This window comes from Cyclopterus lumpus, chromosome 1 (genome assembly GCF_009769545.1).
Source record: "Cyclopterus lumpus isolate fCycLum1 chromosome 1, fCycLum1.pri, whole genome shotgun sequence".
Taxonomy (NCBI): domain Eukaryota; kingdom Metazoa; phylum Chordata; class Actinopteri; order Perciformes; family Cyclopteridae; genus Cyclopterus; species Cyclopterus lumpus.
In genome coordinates this window covers 10,537,457-10,556,837 of record NC_046966.1, presented here as the reverse complement: position 1 = coordinate 10,556,837, position 19,381 = coordinate 10,537,457, and the positions used below count along the sequence as shown (strand labels likewise).

Below are 19,381 nucleotides of genomic sequence, written 5' to 3'. Positions count from 1 at the left end.
TTCATGTATAAAAAATATATATACTGTATATATATTTTATTAACTGATAAAACGCTTGGAATGTAAAATCCTCTAATTCCTTTTTCAAAGCTTAAAATGAACTTGTAAATATAGCTGTTGAATACATATTGTTAAGTAAAAATTCAAATGTTTCCAAGTATAATGGAGCATAAAATGGAAGTACTCGGCTCACAAATACTCAAAAGTACCTCAAAATGTTACCAAATGCAGCGCTTGAGTAAATTGTACTTTCCACTTCTGCCTCAGTGTTGATGTATCAAGAGTTTTTCTGTGGTTTAGCTTCAATGAAGGCCTACAAGCAGTGGTGGATTAAGTACTCTTTAGTAAATGTAGCAATACCACAGTGTAGAAATACTATGTTAAAAGCAAAAGCTCTGCAGCTGGAGGTGCTCATTATGCAGAATGCTCCATTTCAGAGTAACACAAGACGGTTCCTGATGCATTACAGTGTAAGCATCACTTTAACGCTGCTGAATTTGATATTCAGAGCATCAATATACCAGCAAACAACTATTATCCATGTGACTATATAGTTATATAGTGGAGTAATGTCTACCTGAGCAGAGAATGAAGTCACTCTGTGTTTTGTGATCCAAGCTTCTCTGTGCTTTGTTGACATAGCTTGACCGGCTGCGTGTGCTTTTAGTGCATGTTCATTTATTTGTGTGTGCCCCACTGGTTCGCTCAGGGCCGCCGCTCTGCACCGTGCTCATATGGCGGTTACAGCTCATAAAGCCGTCCTTCCGGTAAACACTATAGCTCTGTCTTTTGAACTGTGTTTGCTTTGTTTGCTCTGTTAGCACTATAAGCACCGTTAGCTGCGAGCTGCCGGCTCAGCCGTCGCCATGTTGAGAGCCTTTTAGAGGCAATAGAAATGCTCCAATCTCGTAAGGAGCGCCTTTTGATATTGTGGTGAACTTTGGGGTTAATTCCAACTCCTTGATATACTGCTGAGTAGCTTAATCTATAATAATACTGAATCTCATGTTTATTTTCTGTATTAACAACCTGAATCTGAAGCTGTCGTATATATGTATTGGAGTAACATGTATATTTGCCTTAGAAGTGTCAACCTCACCTTACAATAACTAAATAGGCTGTTAGATTATATTTGGGATGAATATTAGTAATTGTTTAAATACCACACCACATTTTCAGGGGCATTTAAAAACGTATATCTTTACCTTCAGCAGCGTGGCAGATTTACTTTGAACAAGTTGGCCTGTGAATGCCCGAGTGGAGATATCAGTCGTTGGAATACCGGCTATTTTTCATAAACTGAGTGGCATTATCCAGAAATAGGCTGCTAATATTGGTTGAGTGCTTTCTGGTCTTGTATTGGAAGTCATTAGTTCCTCAGAAGTGGAAATAGAGTATTGATAAACTACTGTACATTGGTCCTAATTGTTTTGGTTTGGTTTTAAATTGTACTGTAACATGATGTATGATAGAGGTTAATGGCTTTCAGTTAGCTTCTGAACTAAGAACAGATTGGAAAACTGCCAAATAACAAAAACATGATATAGAATTCCTGAAAAACACATTTAGTCACACTGTTACATGTACATTATAAATGCAAGTGCAAGGGGGGGGGGGGGGGGGCTGTCGTGTCACACTTTCACCCCGACTGTTATCACAACAGTCCATCACACACAGTAGTAGTGTCTCGTGTCTCTTTAAATGCGGGTTGCGTAGATCCTTCATGAATGAAACCATGTGATCCAAACATCATTTGACGTCTGGCGCCTCCGACCATAGACTAAAACAAGCGAGGAGGGAGTGGATATATGTAGACCTGCGAAAAGGCGTGAGCGGAAAAAAAATTCTAACTGTCTCTCCACACCGGGTCGACCAACCATCAGCGAACCCCGACCTCCGCGGGCGAAAGTAGCTGGTTTGACTTCTGGTGAGTCAGCTTTTGTCGAAATTAAACATTCAAAATCCTTTAAAAAGTGCTGAATATAGACGTGTTGTTTTGCTGAGTGTGCACGCGGTCACCGCCGCTGCATGCCTTTGACGCCGCGCTGGCGTCGCCGCTTGTCCCGGCGTGCGCCGCCGCCGTTTAAAGGGCAGCAGCCCGGTAGTGCTGAATCATCACGGTCCAGTCGTCGTCCAGACCCGCACGTGCTGTTCCTAAAGACCTGGTCGGTCCGAGCGGACAGACACGCGAACGACCGACCGACCGGCGCTGTTCGTACTAGCACAGACAAAGAGGGTGCGCGTCGCGTGCGGCTGTCAAGCTTAAAGGAAGAAGAAGAAGAAGCCATGTGTCGGAATTAGAGACCGAGCTGGGGGCGGGGGTGGGGAGTCCGAGAGCAGGTCGGCTTTCTGAGCCGTTAGTATGGTCGAGGACTCCCTTGTGTTGTGGCTCTAGATGGCGAGACGTTCAGAAAGCTGACGGTAAGAGAAGCTGAACGTGTAACTTAGCACAACGGGACCGACACGCAACACCGGCGGCTTCTCCCCGACTGTCCTCTCCTCGGGGTGCTGAAGCGGCAGCGGCAGACACACTGGAGCCTCCCGCTGTCGCTTCACAAGCCGACTCGTCTGTTGCTTCTTCGCAGGTAAGATGTGTGCAGTCCGCTGTTCGTTGAGTGTGCTGGGAGGTTTTTATTTGATGAATTTGTTTTACGAGGTTACGGCTTCGTCCGCGCGCTGCTTCGCTCGCGGAGTTGGCGGAGTGACAGAAGTAAAACGTTTCGCGAATAAAAGCAGTGGCACAACAATAAACAACTCCGACTGACGTCGCGGTGTTTGTATACAGCTGTCAAACGTCCAGCGGGCAGAGAGACTCGCGGTGTGAACGGAGAGCGCGAGCGGCTGTTTTGACATTTGCTTTGTGTCAGCCGCGGGTCGTCCGACAGGCCTTCTGCTCCTCGAATAACACGAGGGGGCTGATCGTGTTTACGTTGGAGTGACTCCGGCTGTCGGTGAAACGCACGGGAGACGTCTCTTTCCCGGTGAGCCCGGTTGTACATCGGCTGGGCTCGCGGGCAGAGATGCTGATTCATCACAACGGTGATATTTCTCAACGTTTGCGCGAGCCGAGCGAAGGCACGAGGGAGCCATGGCAACATGGCACCGGCGGCAGGCGGGCGGACAAAGGTCTGGCGCGAGGGAAGGAAGAGCCTCATGTTTGAGGCTTGGCTCTGAAATACAGAGGGCCCATCGTGGAGTGGATGTGGACGTTTCTCAAGAGCTCGCGTGGGCTGCGGAATGTGTGTTTGAAATGGCATTAGTGCTAAATGTGTGTTTTTTTTTTATTAGAGAGGTTTGGTTATTCAGCGGGATCAAATACATTTACAGTCAAAGTGGATTTAAAGTAAATCTGAAGAATGTGCACACAGGCATGATGAATATCGTACTGATAGTAATTAGTTGATTAACCTGCTTTTACTTTTGGGCTGTGACATGAATAAACATGTTTAGGGTCACTAGCTGATACTTGCTACCCTTCATATCTTGCAGTGACCTCTCTGACCTTTTGTCTGTGCCTGGTGTGCTCAGTATTAAATGTATTTGGACAAAAACAGATGAAAGCTGGAGGGGAGGAGGCATTTCAGATCATATTGAGCATTGACTGCTCATGACCTACACATGAGACTTGTGCTAAAAGAAAGCAGCTCATAGAATTATAATGCTTTGCAACAGAAGATCCTCTGATTGATCTCTTGTATATGGTCCATTATCTGCTGCCTCGTGGCAACCTATGAGCATTAAACACCGAAGAGTAATAGGGAAGCTCTGTGGGCTTAAGAAAAACAGAAACTTTACCCCCTAATGACTCCCTATCAGCAGCTTTAGTTGGAGTCAGCACTCTGCCGAGTGTATCAAAAGTATGTAGTAAGCAAGTTGGCAAGTACTGTAATAGAGGGTCATAATGATGAAACAGTGGTATCAGTATTGGAGAGAAGAACAACCCCCCTTACTGTCTTTCTCTCTCACACACACATTTACCCCATTTCCTTTTCTCATGTTGTGTACACACACATACACACACAACCAAGGGGCTAAACTTGTTATACTTTGTATCAGTATTTAATCAGTGCTTGAAGTGCATTTCTCTGTCAAGTACTTTCCCCATCCTTCCCTGGTGTTCGCGGTAATTGAACGCTGACCAATGCTTATGTGTGCAACTTTGCTGATGGTGGCGAAGCGGCAAAGCGCGTGGAGCAAGGGGGATGAAGGAAGAGGGAGGAAGAATGAGAGATGGGATTTGCGAAGAGATTGAGAACAAGGACCTTTTTGTCTTCAAGGCATTCCCCTGAAAATGCTGAGGCGAAGCAAATGCGCTCTCGCTCGACAGATGGCGTTTTCACTTGTTACTTACCACCGCTAGTTTCTTTGCCTTGCATGTGTGTGTGTGTGTGTGTGTTTGTGTGTGTGTGTGTGTGTGTGTGTGTGTGAGAGTGCGTGCGTGCAGGGGATGTGAAACACCTATGAGATGCTAAGATTTAGTTGCTATGGGCCGTGGATTCCTTTAACAATGTCTGACCTGAAGCTTCTCTCTTCACGAGGAAGTCAAGTAACGAGTGTTAACGTGTTTTACCACAGAGTTGTATGTGTGTTTATTTGTGTGGGCGTGCTCTTACAAACTTGTTTGATTCTCTGCATAAACAGGGGTCAAGTTGATGTAACACGGTGTAAAACCTCCTCTAGGTGTGCGAGGAAGGAAGAATGGCACAGGATCTTCTGAGCATTTTATACCACTGAGAGGAAGACTAGCACACATGTTGAAATTATTAGTTGATTAATCAATTAGTCAATCGGGGAATACATGCAACCTTTTTTAACTCTTTCCTTTCTCATGTTTTTGTTGTACTCTCTTCTGATAGTAAACTGAACATCTTTGGGTTATATACTGCTGGTCAGAAATTGCGATGTTTCACTATTTTATTGGCCTATCTGTTGTTTAAAAAGTAATCAGATTAATCACTGATGAAAGATAATTGTTGGTATTGTCTTAAAAACGTTGTCTGGTTTGTGTTGTTATTTTTGGCTGCAATTAATTATCATTTTCATTATTGATTCATCTGATATTGGTTTTGGTTTTGATTCATTAATAATTTTTTTTGTCTATGAAACGTCAACGGTTTCATCAAAGTTGAACCCAAAGTTTTTAAAAAAGGAGACTAAATATTTGGTTTACAAAGATGTGTGACAGAATAGCTGCAAAAACCCTCTTTGAGAAGGAATCCTAGACTATTTGGTATTGTTTCCGTGATGTGCTTTAAAAAATATTATCAATAGTTGCAGATTCTAAAAAAAATTTAATGCGGGTTGCAAATATAATCAATAATATGTTTCAGCTCTAGTTTAATGTGAAGTTTACAAGGAACAAACATGCATTATAATACAAAAGCCTTGCCATAAATGTCTGAAGATAATAATGTTGTACTTTTGTCAAAATGACTGCCAGTTGGAATGGGCATCGTTACTTAATCATACGGCTGCCTATAATGTACATTACCTACTGAGAGGCCTACATTTTGTTTGACAACTTATTTTAAAGAATAAGAATACAACGTGTTTTTCTTTTGTCAACCTTCCTGTTAACCAAACAAGGTAAACATCTAAACTGCATCAGTGTTTAAGAGCAGCTGTACAAGAAGAAACTTGAGAAAGATCTCCTTTATTGCAGGGCTATCGTACTCTATTGCATTAGATTGCACAGGTGTTCACAATAGTGTGCGTGTGTGTTTGTGTGTGCGTGCGTGTGTGCGTACGAGTGTATGTGTGAGAGAGAGAGAGTTTGGTGTTTGTGGCAATTGTTTCTCAGTAGCGCCTGCATGTTTATGAGCTTGTTTACTACTCAGATCCATTTTTTTTAAGTCTTGTTATTTTTGCAAATTTCTGAGAGTGGGAGAGAAGTAAAAAGAGGAAAGTTAAAGCAGGAATAAAAGATGGAATAGGAGAGTAGGCGAGAGAGAGAGACAGTGAGAAAAGGAAGCAGTGGGGCAGATCAATAGTTGAGTGTTTTTTCTCCACAGTAATGATGAAATATGGTGTAAGCAGATCTGGTGCATAATCATTGCTGTGCTCTACTGTTTTTCCTGCTTCTGTGTGAGTGTGCTGCACGTCCTTGTGTTATTTTGACTTTGTGTGAGTTAAATGTACCTTCCCTCCACAAGTGTTTTGACTCCTTATTTACGAAAAATGTACGAAACCAAGATAAATCCCATTGCAACACACACAAGAAGTCAAGAGGATTAGGTCATGGAAAACACGTTAAGTTTAGTTTAAGTGGCTCGAATTATTGATTCAATCCTCAACAACAATATTACAAAACTGCTTTTCTGTATCAGCGATCCCACTATGATCAGCACTTTTAAGTTAAGTTTTCATGTTTTCCCTCAGAGGACTTCTGGGTTTAATCTTTCAGGCTCCAGTTAAAGGAGACTACTCGTTACCACACAAACACAAATAGACACATTCACTCCATATCAGAGCACTGGTTTTGTTTTGCATGCAGTGCTGAGATATTGAGAATGTAGCCGTGGAGATGCAAGGCCCTAGTAACAGGAGTATCCGTACCAGCGGTTGTCTACCAGTTGCATCATCTCTATGCGCCAAATTGCCGCATTTTCTAACTGCAGTGTGACGATCCCAGAATTGTGGTTTTGAATTTTGTAACCTTTTTAAATATATATACATACACACACCGTGCCTTCACCTGTGGCATTACATTGTTTCCTTGCAACAACAACTTCTCCACATATTCTAATTTCACATTGAAGCCTGGTTTGGAAAGTTTGCATCTGAGCTCTTCTGAAACAAAAAAGGGTCCATCTTTAAAACAGCTCTAAATCACCCTCAAAGTAATGTATGTAACTGGCATGGGGCATTGGGTTAACTCTTCCACCATTAAACCTGATTGGGTTATGCATGTTTATCATCTCTGTATGCGGATTCTTTTAATATTGTCAACTAAAGTATCTCTTGTACGTCTGTTTGACCTTTTGTAGACAAAAGGCAATAGGCCTGCAACGGTTATTTTTGTTGTTGATTAATCTGCAAAGTTTTTGTTTATTTAACTGATTAGTCATTTAGAGACTATGAAATGTCAGAAAATACATAAATATATTCATCAATAGTTCTTCAAATGTCTTGTTTGGTCCAACCAACAGTTTACAACTCAAATATGTAAAAAAACAAAATCATGTATAAGTAGCATGGAACCAGTAAATGGCTGTCCAATTTTCCAAAATAATGACTTAAAGGATTAATTGGACGTCAAAAACGTCTGTTTCTATTGATCCGGGGGGAAACAAACATTAACACGTCGTTTCACTTATCGCTGCCTCCCTCAGAACCCTCTGTTTTTCTCTCACGCACACACACGCATGCACACGCACACGCACGCACGCACGCACGCACGCACGCACGCACACACGCACACACACACATAGAGAAGACCAACTTCACCTAGGGTAAAAAAAAAAGCACTTGTGAAAAAAGGAGCCAGAGCTCAATTGCCTGACAGTGCAGTTTATTTTTGCTTGTGTTGGGAAATTTGTCATCACACTCCGACTTACTACCTGGAATGGGAAAAACGTGTCGACGCCAGGACTTTTTCGTGCCTTTAATAACACACTTGCACAAACACCGTCTCACACACACTTAACCAGCACAAACCCTTTTTGAACTCTCAGAAGAGTAGGATCGCGTAAAGAAGTGATCGTGCTTCTCTTGCCATATATTATCATATGCATATAAGGGACCAGGCTCTTGCTCCTTTGCGATCCTTTTCTTTTACTTCCCTTGTGATTTCTCCATCTCCTCTGCTCCCCGCACTGTCTGTATTATCATGCTTATTTCACGCTCTGGATCCCTCCCAGTTAATAGCCTCCTGCTCCCTCTCCACAGACATGGCTCAACTGGGTTTTCTTTCTTTCTTCTTCCCCCCCCCCCCCCCCCTCGCTCTTGGGTCCCTCACCCTCTGTCCATGGCCCTGCATTTCTGCGGTGAGTCGGCCCCCGATACACACATTGCTATTATCGCTGATCTGATTCCTAATTCTCAATTAGCCTCCACACAGAGCTCATTGTTAATTATTTACCAACTCCCTCAACACCCTCGGCCCACACTAGATCGCACTGTTTCTAATTTTTTTATAAACAAATGGACTGCAGTCGGGGGGCCGAGTTTTGTGGTGCTCTGAGGTTTTAATTGACGTTCCCTACATTTAGCTCTCTTTGTGTCTTTCCATCATGTCCTCTCTGTGTCTTCACCGCCTCACTCGGCTGCCATCCTTTGTGTTTTCCATTATTGCTCAGAGAGTTGCCTGAGGGAGGAGGCGCAGTTAAGGCAGGTGTTATGTTGGGATTATTCAATAAAGGCAGACTTGCCATTGCATCACAACCGACTTGTGACTCTCACTCTATTCTTGATCATTCTCTATATGCTAGCTTGTTTTTGCTCGCATACACCCACACACACCAGCCCCTGGGTCGTTATTGAAGCGTCTAATCTGGATATTTTCCACTGTGTGTGTGCGTGTGTGTGTGTGTGTGTGTGTGTGTGTCTGTGTTTGCAGCATGCCACCAGCTTTAAGTAGGAAGTCTCTTTCTAAGAAATTCCTCCCTGTGTGTTGGCAGTGGCTAGAGCAAAAGGTTCTCTCAAACAAGATTAATTAGAAGCCAGTCACACACACACACACACACACACACACACACACAGTTTATCATCCTGTATGTCTGCACTACATGGAGTCTTTAAGGCTTTAAGTTTCGTGTGCACTTTAATCTATCTTTATAAACCCCATGATCGCTGTGTTCACCTTCTGTCACACTATTACTCTCTTTTTCATCCTTTCTCCAGGACTTGATTTGTCAAGAAGATTGTGTGTGTGTGTGTGTGTGTGTGTGTGTGTGTGTGTGTTTGTGTGTGTGTAAGAGAGAGAGAGAGACAGAGAGCATAAGGTTAGGGGAGAGAGGGAGAGGGAGAGAGAGAGAGAGAGAGAGAGAGAGAGATGGTCAGCAGTAGTTTCATTGCACTGGATCAGCTTCAGAACTTTTCTAATTGGAGGTTTTAGTCGTGGTCGTTGCTGAGTCTAGTTTTTTTTCCGCCCCCAATCCCCCGCCATCCATCCTACCCTGCCTGCTTCTCTCTCTCTCTTTCTCTCTCTCTCTCCCCCCCCCACAACTCCCTCTCCGTACCCAACAGCTAAGCTCTTACAAATGTGTTGAGGATGCATTTTCACCCAAACGCATTCCCACCCCCTCTTCAACCGCCCCACCCCGTCCTGTTCCTCCTTATTGGCGTTCCTCCCTCAATCCCCACCTCTGTCCCCTTCCTCTCCTTCTCCTCCACCCTACTTACTTGCCTCTCTCTTTTTCTTCTCCTCTTTCTCCCTTGTCATTTGCACCCCCCACCCCGTCCTCCCTCCATACTCAGCATTTTTCTCGGCTGTGGGTGTGATGTCTCCACTGTAACGCTAATCACCTCTGGAGACGTCAGCATTCTTTCAGTCCTCCTTCACCAACTCCAGCACCCTCCCCCCCCCCCCCCCCCCCCCCCCTCTTTTCTTACCTAGTCTGTCTTCACCTTGCTATCCGACCAACTCTTCACCCTCTTTTCTTATCTTTTCTTTCTTCTCTTCTATAGCCCTATTGTACTCATCTCCACCTTTTCTTCCATCCCTGTCCCCATGTCCCGTCCTCTGTGTTTGTGTGTTTGTGTGTTTGTGTGTTTGTGTGTGTGTGTGTGTGTGTGTGTGTCTGTGTGTGTTGTCTCTCCACTGTAACGGTAAGCAGCTCTGCTCTTGAGTTGTCAGCGTTCTTTCGGTTGCTCCATAAAAATACAGCCTGCCACAGCACAAAAGCTGTCTGTTGTAGCAACAGTGGCTGTGGCATTGACCACACCGCAGCGACCACCCTGCAAGCATTATTGGAAGGACACCTCTGGCACTTTGTGTGTGTGTGTGTGTGTGTGTGTCCAAGATGAATGGCGATGCCTTTGCTCAGCAGATCATCCTTAACCTGGATGACTTACTCATGGCCTGAGCCCTCAGACAACACACACATGCACAAACTAGTTTATTGCAGTTTTATGCTCTGGTGTAGGTCTGGTTTTATTATGTCTAACCTTGATGAAATAACCCCAAACTTAATTTACTGTCCTGCTTTGCAAGTGTACTAACAACACAAACTCTCTAGGTTTAACAAGTCTTATTTTTTAAGCAACAACGTCAACAATCCATTAGTTCAAGCTCCTGAACTGTGAACAGATGCTATTTTTCTTTATGTTTTATTTTATTAAACTCTCCAGCCAAACAATTTGATCATTCGACTACATGGTTCCACCAAAGAGAGGCAGATGAATTGATAAAGAGAAAACTACTGCATCGTATCTGAAGCTAAGACAATGGCCGACATAAAAAATAATTACGAGGAAGCTTCTATACCGATTATGGATATAGATACTACCGTTTGTGCACCTGCAGCAATTCCATTTGCTAGTTATATCTAAGACATTTTAATTATGTGTTGTGAAATACGGAATAAAACCTCTGAACCATGCATGCTTGTATTCATATTCTTAATTCTCCCACTGTGTTGATTGTTGTTAATTGTTGTTTATGTTATTGTCTATTGTTGCATCGCCCGCCATGACAAGTTCCTTGTATGTGAAAACATACTTGGCAATAAAAGGTTCTGATGCACAGTAAACTAAATTTTTGTACTTAACGCAAGTATTGTATAGCACTTAAAACAGAACTACATTTGCATGCTTGTGTACTTGCAGCAGAGCGTTTTACGTGTGTGTTTTATCGTGCCCCACTGGCATGGCAGCGGGGGTGTGTGTGTGTGTGTGCGTGTGTGTGTGCTGGCATGCTTTTTGTTTGTATGTAGATGGGTTATGGGGGTTTGGGTTTGGGTTTGGGCACAGGGGAAATAAACCAGTGCCTGGCAGGAAAACAGCCTCTCCCCCTCCTCTTCTCTACCCCCACCCCCAACAGCCACCCTCTCAGTCTTTATGTCTTTGATCCATCTATTGTGCGATGATGCACCTCCAGCTGTGGGAGGCTGCGTCCAAAAGAAACACAAGATTGCGGTGGTACATGAGGATGGAAGACATTTGTTTATTGAGAAGAAGCTCTACATATACACGGTGAAATTAAAAGACATTTTAATTGACCCTAACTCATTCAGGAGTGCTTGAAGTCAAATGCCTTGAATGAAGCTGCATTAAAGCTCCCATGTGTGGAAAAGTGTAGCATCACTTCCACATTTCTCATAATGTCCCTGCATTTTGACTTGCTGTGCATTTGATACGCGTTGTTTGTATTTATGATTACTTGTATGTGCTTGTAGCGTACGTTTTTCTTTGATCTACAGCTATTTATAACTGTAGGATTTATGGCAGCGCTCGCACAAACACTCACGCACCCTCAAAGACCGACAGAGGTGCATTGTGGGGGAGGTTCACTGGCATGCTCGGTGCCGTGCGATTTGACAGAAATGAATAAGAATGAAACGAGAAGAGAAGTGAAGTGTTGCCTCATGTCATCACTTCCTTCAAGCTTTTAAAATTACCCAACTTGTAAATGACTGAAGCAATATAACTTATGGCATTTCCAAATCTGCCTCTTACTTTTTTTAAGTGTCCCTAGTCTGAAATACGTAAGAGTGTAAAAATGTAAGATAACAGGCTTCCTTCATCAGCAAATTGGTTTAACAAAACTTCTGATTCAGCAGTATCAGATGTGCACGTTTGGCTGAAAAGCAGGCGCTTTGAAGACGGCAGCATTTCACTGTCCGTTTGACAGCCAATCAGATGTAAGCATGTTCTCTTGTGGACCCTCCTTGTGCCCTCGTACCCTCATCTTTTAGGAAAGTAGGTAGATGGTTGTAAGTGGTGTAAAAACTGAGGGGGGGAGTGACAGAGGGATGAGCAGAAATGTGTGCGCAAGGAGAGGGTTGGGGGGAGGAAGGGGTGAGAGAGTGAGATCAGGAATCTGCTGAGTCATCATGACTGGTCTCATGATGATCGCTCAGCAGCAGCAACAATAGCCGCCCTTTATCGAACACACATACCCAGACACACACAGGTCTGAGAGATGAGAGCCAGATCAACGCACCACACAAAGCATCTCATTGAGAGCTTGTGGAGATGCTCATCTGTGGAGCTGTGCGCTCTCAGGACTGATCTCATCTTTTGCACTTCCAGGCTCCCCCTTTGTTAACTTCTCATTCACCCTCCATCCTTTTGTCTTTAGTTTCTCCATCGGTAGAAATGTGTATACATCATTATATTTGGTTTGCCGTCATTTTTTATCCCTAGTAGGTGAAGGTCTATATCTGTTTTTCTACTATCTGTGTGTGTGTGTGTGTGTGTGTGTGTGTGTGTGTGTGTGTGTGTGTGTGTGTGTTAGAGCGTTAACAGTTGGTTTTCCCCTGGAGTCTTTCCCACATGATTTACCACTTCCTCTTCTTTTTACGCTCATTTCATTCCTATTGGCCTGAAGCCAACCAATAGGAGATCAACATGACAAAGGTAGTGGGTACTGCAGTGTAACCACCAGGAAACAGGAAGTCAGGGAAATGCTAAGAAAAGCTTGTGTCACTTTCACTCATACACTGTGACACAGATGCATGGTCCTGTAACATGCTCACACAACAGTGGATTTATATTTGTTGTGTCTCCACTGATCCTGGTGGGTATTATTAACACACAGTAACGATGTTCTTATTGATCTCAATGAACCATTATTTTTCACATAATCGTAACACCTGATCATATTTCTTAATGCTATCAGTAGAACTTCAGCTCTCTTTTATGGTGTTTCTTTGTTTATGTTTTAAACGTGTGCGTCTCCGTAGGTCTGTTCAGAAGAGCAAGGCACTTGTGGCATGACGACGACTAACAAAGGAAATAAAGCCTTGAGGGTAAGAGAGTGCATGCTTTGCACTGGCTTTTCTGTATTTTGCTATGTTGCTCTGTCTCACTCCCTGTCTTCCTCTTGTTTCCTGCAGGTGAAGCGTGAGCCGGGGGAGAATGGCACCACCCTCACAGACGACGAGCTGGTGACCATGTCAGTGCGGGAGCTGAACCAGCACCTCAGAGGGCTCACCAAAGATGAGATCCTGCAACTGAAACAACGGCGGCGCACCCTGAAGAACCGGGGCTACGCCGCCAGCTGCCGGGTGAAGCGGGTCACCCAGAAGGAGGAGCTGGAGCAGCAGAAGACCCGGCTGCAGCAGGAGGTGGACAAACTCGCCAATGAGAATGCTTCGATGCGAATTGAGCTAGACGCTCTGAGGTCTAAGTACGAGGCGTTGCAGACCTTCGCCAGGACTGTGGCACGGAGCCCAACTGTCGGGGTCGGGGTGAGGGCTGGAGGGGGGGGAGGAGGAGGGGGTATGGCGTCATCAGTCATTGGGCCATTCATACCGGGGAAGATGGCAACAGCCACGAGTGTGATTACAATAGTGAAGTCAAAAACAGATGCACGGTCTTGAGGGAGGGGAAGACGGATGAGGGTGTGCCGGGATGCAGTTCAGGTGTGACGGAGTAATTCTTCCTCTCTGCTGGCCACCTCTCCTCCACCTGCACTGACGTCAAACAGCTAGGCAGTTGCCACCATTTTGCCTCAGCATGTTCCTGTCACCTGTCTCAGATCAGTGCAGGTGAAAGAAAGGATGTAGGCACAGGAAAATGATTGAGACTATGAAGTTGGAAGTCCTTGGTCAGCGCATGATCATTTAGCACAGGACAGATACACGGCGTTCCTACTACGGTCACTGGAAGCCTGGGAAAGTCAGAGAATTTGAGATTAGTTTTATTCCAGGCCATGGGGGAGGGGGAATCCAAAAAATGTCAATGCCCAAAATACCCAATCATGCAATTTTGTACAGTTGCTACTTACATCAGTCAAGTTTTCAGTGTCAAGTTGTACTGCTGGTAGATCAAGATATCTGTAAAGTCATAATAATCCCGTCACACATTTGCACACTAGATTTGAAGACAACATTTAAATTCACTAGACCGACAAAAATATTCTAACACATGCATTGCATATGTAATAGACAAAAAGAAAAGATGGTATTAATGTATTAGTTTTGGGTCCCTGAGCGCCAAAATAATTCACAAGATTTCATGTGACCTCTTGATTTCAGTGGCTGAAGAGAAGTCCCATTATGCTCGACCCTAGCCAAGAACCTTTTTCACAAAAGAACTATAGACAAATATATATTACACAATGGTGGTAACTGTATTTCTACTGTTTTGTACGGTGTTGTCATTCACATGAGGTCCAAAGTGTATTCTCTGTGTGTCAACTGTTATATATCAGGAATTCTGTGAAATTCTGTGGCGTGTTCGTTTTGGTATTGCTATATTTAGTTAGCTGTATTTTTTCTATGGTCTCTTCACTTCCTATGTCCAACTCTCTTCCTCTCACCTATTTTATCTCTGTCATTCACTTTGTGTGATTCCAACTGGTTCCCTTCATTACACATAGTACTTCTTGGATCCAACAGAAAGAGGGGGGATAAGGCAATCGATATTTAGCCAAAAACAAAAGAACGTACTTTTTCAGGGAAATGGCCAATTGAACATTTGAGCTCCTCTCAAAAGTATATTCAATAATTGGGAGGGCAAGTGCCTTGGTCTCCTAATGATATGCGTCAAGAAGAAGGCAAGAGGACATGGATTGTGGGAGGACGGTGGCGATTCAGTGCAGGTGTTTGCTTATTATACCTGTGCTTAATGTGAAGCACTGACTAATCAGGAATCAGGTCGAGACAGCATTTAACTGTGCGTTGTTGTATGAGCTGTGTAGTAGCGAGATTAATTATATTAAGAACACCCATTTGTGTGACTTGGCAGTTCATTTACCGAAAGAAAAAAACAGAAGTGTCTGCAAAACAGCTTAATTTTTTTGCACAGGACATGCTTTTTGGTTAATGTTCTATTTTGAGTAAAAGTCCACAAATCTGTTTTATGTAAATTACTTGGTTTGCATGTTTATGAGTTTGATTGTCGACTGACTCAGACATCTAGGTTATTACACCTACAGCAACATTCTGGCCTCAAATCAAAGTGGTTTATGTTGCAGTCATCTTGCTTTTAACCACAAAGCTGTGTGATTTGTGACAATGCATTTAGCCAGCAAAGATATTTCTCTGAATTTCCAGTCGCACAAATGGGATGTCCTTTCACACAAGTTTTACCATAAAAGTAGTCGTACGTGGTGTTCTATACTCCAAGAATCTGTGTCTATGTATGGTATAGTCTGGAATTTTATAAAGACAATTATCTTTGCATTGTTTGTAACAACCTGTAACAAAAGGTATAACGAAATCTGTTTGATATACAGTATCTCTATTTTGCAATTGTACCAAAAGTGGCTTAACTACTGAATAGCTTTGTTTTAACTCTAGTGACTAGGCACGTGTGTGTAACCGTGAACTAGCGTGTGGTGTGCTGTGTAGGTATGTGACGAGGTAACTATAGTGTTCACTATTTCATGGATATGACTTTGATCCTTGTTTGATTTCAGGCCAAAGCGGGTGATGTCACTGTGGGTAACTGCACTCTTTCTCTAATCATAAGATCTTTGTCCTTGCGGCCCCATCGTTCAGCTCCAGCACTGCAGATGTGTTAGATCGGGTGCTTATCTGCTCGTAATCTGCACTCACAACTTGTACAATTTAAGTTCACTTTGGCAGACCCATTTTCTGCTTTTTTTCTGAACAGGTCCCTCTTGGTGTTATTTTGGTCCTTGCAACGTTGCAAGCCTGTTATTGCCGATGGAATGACCGATGAGAGGAGGAAGTGTGATGGTTAACCTCTCTAGCTTCTCCTGCTATTGTGTATTCATCTGGCAACGGTATCCGCGATGTGAACCTCAATAATGGGCCCCGATGGCTGCATCTCCCCTCCTCTTTCAATAAGTTATTTTTGTAGTGTGTGATGAAAATATATTTGTTTTTGCTCTGTGTATATTTTATATAGTTCTGTATATATAATGTTCCTGTTTTGTTTTGTTTTTTAATTGTTCTGTAAGTGTCAGGGAAGTGAAAATAATTTAATGTATTTGGTGTTTTATGACGTGAAAAGAAATGATTATGCTATTTAATGGTTTGTCTATCAAAGAGTTAGGTTTACTTCACAAAGTACGATTTCCTCAAATTGTTTTTTTTACCTAATGAAGACCATGTCATTTACCAAAATATCATTAATATACATTATAACAGCAGTAGCCTACGTCCATGCAGCCTTTTACCTGAACCACTTTTTTCCCACTGTGAAGTAAAAAGGTTAACTAGCCTACTGCTGTGCAGTTATTAAGAGTAGCGAGGTATGTCTGTATCTGCACCCAACATTTATATAATATCCAACAGGCGAACAAAGGCATTGGAAGGGAAATGGAAGTTTGAGATTAAAAAATAAGATTTCTCCATAATCTTAACACTGGTTTGCAGGTTTAGTCTTCCGTGAAATGGTGTCACGTCTATCATGTCACGGCATAGGGATATACTCCATGGTATTCAGCGACAAGCAAATATAGGCATCACACAGTCAGAAAGCTATTATTTTATTATCTACTGTATTTTGTTTTGTTGCATCCTGTCTGTATTTCCATTTGCTTGTAGAATGATGTTTCTTTGCTGGCAGGTCTTGTGCGGTGCGTGTGGTCATGGTGGGAAATGGGAAGAAACACAAGTGAGTTTCGGTTGTGTCAAGTTGAAGCAGAATACGAACCTTTCCTGTGTTTGTCAAAGTGTACATACTGAATGTGCCACTGGCAAAGAGTGTGTTTCCAACCAGTCTGTATTTCTAGGCTCCTCTTGTTTAAAATGGATGCGTACTGTGTGAGCATAAATGTGTCAATATGGTGGCTGCTGTTTAATAGACATTTCCAATTATGCAAACTGTGTGAGGCAAAATTAGAACTCCTGCCACACAGGAGCAGTGATACCTTCGCGGTGGTTGTGTCAAGTTGTCTGTTTTGTAATTGCAGGTACTTGTGTGATGTGACAAGGTTATAGAGCTTCTATGCGGAGCGTTTAGCAATTTGTTCTAGGTCATAAATGCCAGCTCCAGTTGGTCTCTGTTTAAATCTGGCTTATCTGTGTCACTTAACAAATGACTGTGAAAACATAAAATCAAATAGGTTTTATCCATTTCTAATTGAGAACACGGCAAAGTAGCTGCAAGGCGTGCAGTCAAAGTGAAGAAGATAATTATGAGTGTCTTCCAGACTTGTACATGTTGTGGTTGTTGTATTTCTCCAGTGTGAAGGTGTGTCGGGTCAGGTTATTATTACACAAATGAGGTGAAACATTATAGAAGTTTCTTCCTCATTTTTCCATGCAGACATGATCAGCTGACCACTAGTGACCATTAGCAATTATCAGAAGACGCAGCTCGTGGTTTTTCATAACAGAGTTTATGAGCTTGAAAGACACGCTGACCTTTTTCCCACTGCCTGTAAAGAGGTCATAACCTCCTTATGAAAAGACATCTCTTCTCAAACCCGAGCAACAGCTCTTAAACCACATCTATAAATATTTTAGAGGCAGAAAGGAGTGATGGAGACACTTCTGATAAAACCCTTTCCCACTCCACATATCCCATCCTTTTTTACAAAGTGTCAGCGAGTTAACTCAGCAGGCTGCCGAGCTCTCCTTCAAAAACATCCAATACTTCTAGAAGATGCAAATCATTAACTTCTTATCTTTCTGCTTGGCTGATTGGTATGTAGTCATTCTGTGGTTTTCCTGTGTAGTGAATCACGCCACTGGACTCTAAAAGCCCTTTCACCCACCTCCAATGCCGATCGATGAGAGTAAATGAACCAGAGGTTCCTTTGATTGTTGGTTTGGTGTTTTCATCAATAATGTTTGTCTTGGACCTCCTTCTGCTGCTCTCTCTTGCTTTCTCTGCTGTCCCGGCCCTTATCAGTTGCACAGCCTCTCACATACAATTCGTAAGAGTTTTGGTTTTACATTATCATATTTACTTTTTTGTATCATCTTGTTGTAACAGTCTCCCTCTCTAATTTCACTCTAGGTCATATTTTTGTTCCCCGTCAAACCACTTGTGTCTACTGGTGAGCATTTGGCCAGCTTACTCATGGGTATCAAGTATCAGTTTAAAGCTATAGAAAAGTAGTGAGCCCTTGTAATGGGACATTCTGTGTTTTGTAATATTTCTGTATGGGGTGTAATAAATTATTCTATATAGTACTTTATATGGGAAAATACTTCAAATGTGACAGTCTTTGTAAGTATTTATCTTCAACTAAATTATTGTACTTTTTTTTTTGGCAATTTGTAGATACGTAAGTGATGATGACAAAGTATTGGTAATCATGAAATTAACTGTTTCATCACCGGTCTGATGCATCTTTTAATTTATTGATGTATATACTGTATGTTTGTTGATAAACAGCTTACTTTATTTTGTATATGACCAATAAACATGTTTTGAAATGGAAAAGTTGTCATTATTTACATATTGTTTAGTATATTATTATTGACAGCCATATTGCGGTTTTTCTTTCTGTTTTTCATGAAAGAAATCGTAGCAATGCAAATATACTGTGTTGTCGAAACATGTATCTTGTTCACTAAATCAGGATACAATGGATGGATAAACTTCTATACCTCCCCTGTTATAAGTCTCACAGATTTTAATTGTCACATTTGATTAATCAACATTTCTGCCAAAAAGTGTCCTCATTACTACAAATGTAAATATAAAGAATGGATATAATTAATAATGTAGCACAGACAGCCTTTCTACAGACAGTACACTAATCTAATGCTCAAAACTTCAAGGCTGTCCATTTGTAATACAAGAAAAGGGCCTATATGAACCCTTTGTATGTAATCTATTTATTTTAGATATAAACTATACGGTATACGTATTCATTGTTTTAAATGCATGTCACAATTCAGAGACAGACACCATAAACCATAACTTGCTCTGATTTTAAACATTGAGGAATGACTCTATGACAAAACAACTAATTTTGAGAGGGAATAACAGTTTCATTGATTAATAGAACATGGAATGGACATATTTAAAACAATGAAGGATTTATTATTTTTACATTAAATTTGTACTGCACAATTTGAACTACATACTTCTTTGGAATTCCTTCCGCCACACGTGTGTTTAGCCACTCACGCCCATAGGGGGCAGTATCAAGTTATCGCCGCCTCCGTTCGTCTTCAACAGGTCTGGATCCTGTGAAAACGTGGAGCGCGTTGCAGATCTATTCACCATCAATACACGCTTCGCAGCAATATCGTTGAAACATATAATTATGTTTTAATTGTTCGGTAAATGGGATTCGAGTGTTTGTGAGTTGAAGTCGTGTGTTGTGTTTTAATTGGTATATTTG

The 19,381-nt window shown here is 42.3% G+C and overlaps 1 protein-coding gene across 4 annotated transcripts; it reads left to right on the top strand.

The window, feature by feature from the left end:
- The first annotated feature begins 1,675 nt into the window (after nucleotides 1-1,675).
- On the top strand, nucleotides 1,676-18,471 carry mafgb (v-maf avian musculoaponeurotic fibrosarcoma oncogene homolog Gb). 4 transcript variants are annotated; one of them, XR_004609011.1, is made up of 4 exons: nucleotides 9,600-12,679; nucleotides 12,846-12,911; nucleotides 12,999-16,692; nucleotides 18,043-18,471. XR_004609011.1 is itself a non-coding variant. In XM_034527098.1 (3 exons), exons 2-3 carry the CDS (start codon nucleotides 12,876-12,878, stop codon nucleotides 13,482-13,484), a joined length of 522 nt encoding a protein of 173 aa, XP_034382989.1. In that variant the 5' UTR covers nucleotides 1,676-1,927; nucleotides 12,846-12,875; the 3' UTR covers nucleotides 13,485-18,471. The 4 variants fall into 4 exon arrangements, 3 of the variants coding, with proteins under 3 accessions (XP_034382989.1, XP_034383078.1, XP_034382858.1); XM_034527098.1 differs by lacking the exon at nucleotides 9,600-12,679 and adding an exon at nucleotides 1,676-1,927 and having other exon boundaries at nucleotides 12,999-18,471; XM_034527187.1 differs by lacking the exon at nucleotides 9,600-12,679 and adding an exon at nucleotides 2,111-2,585 and having other exon boundaries at nucleotides 12,999-18,471.
- Nucleotides 18,472-19,381: the final 910 nt, after the last annotated feature.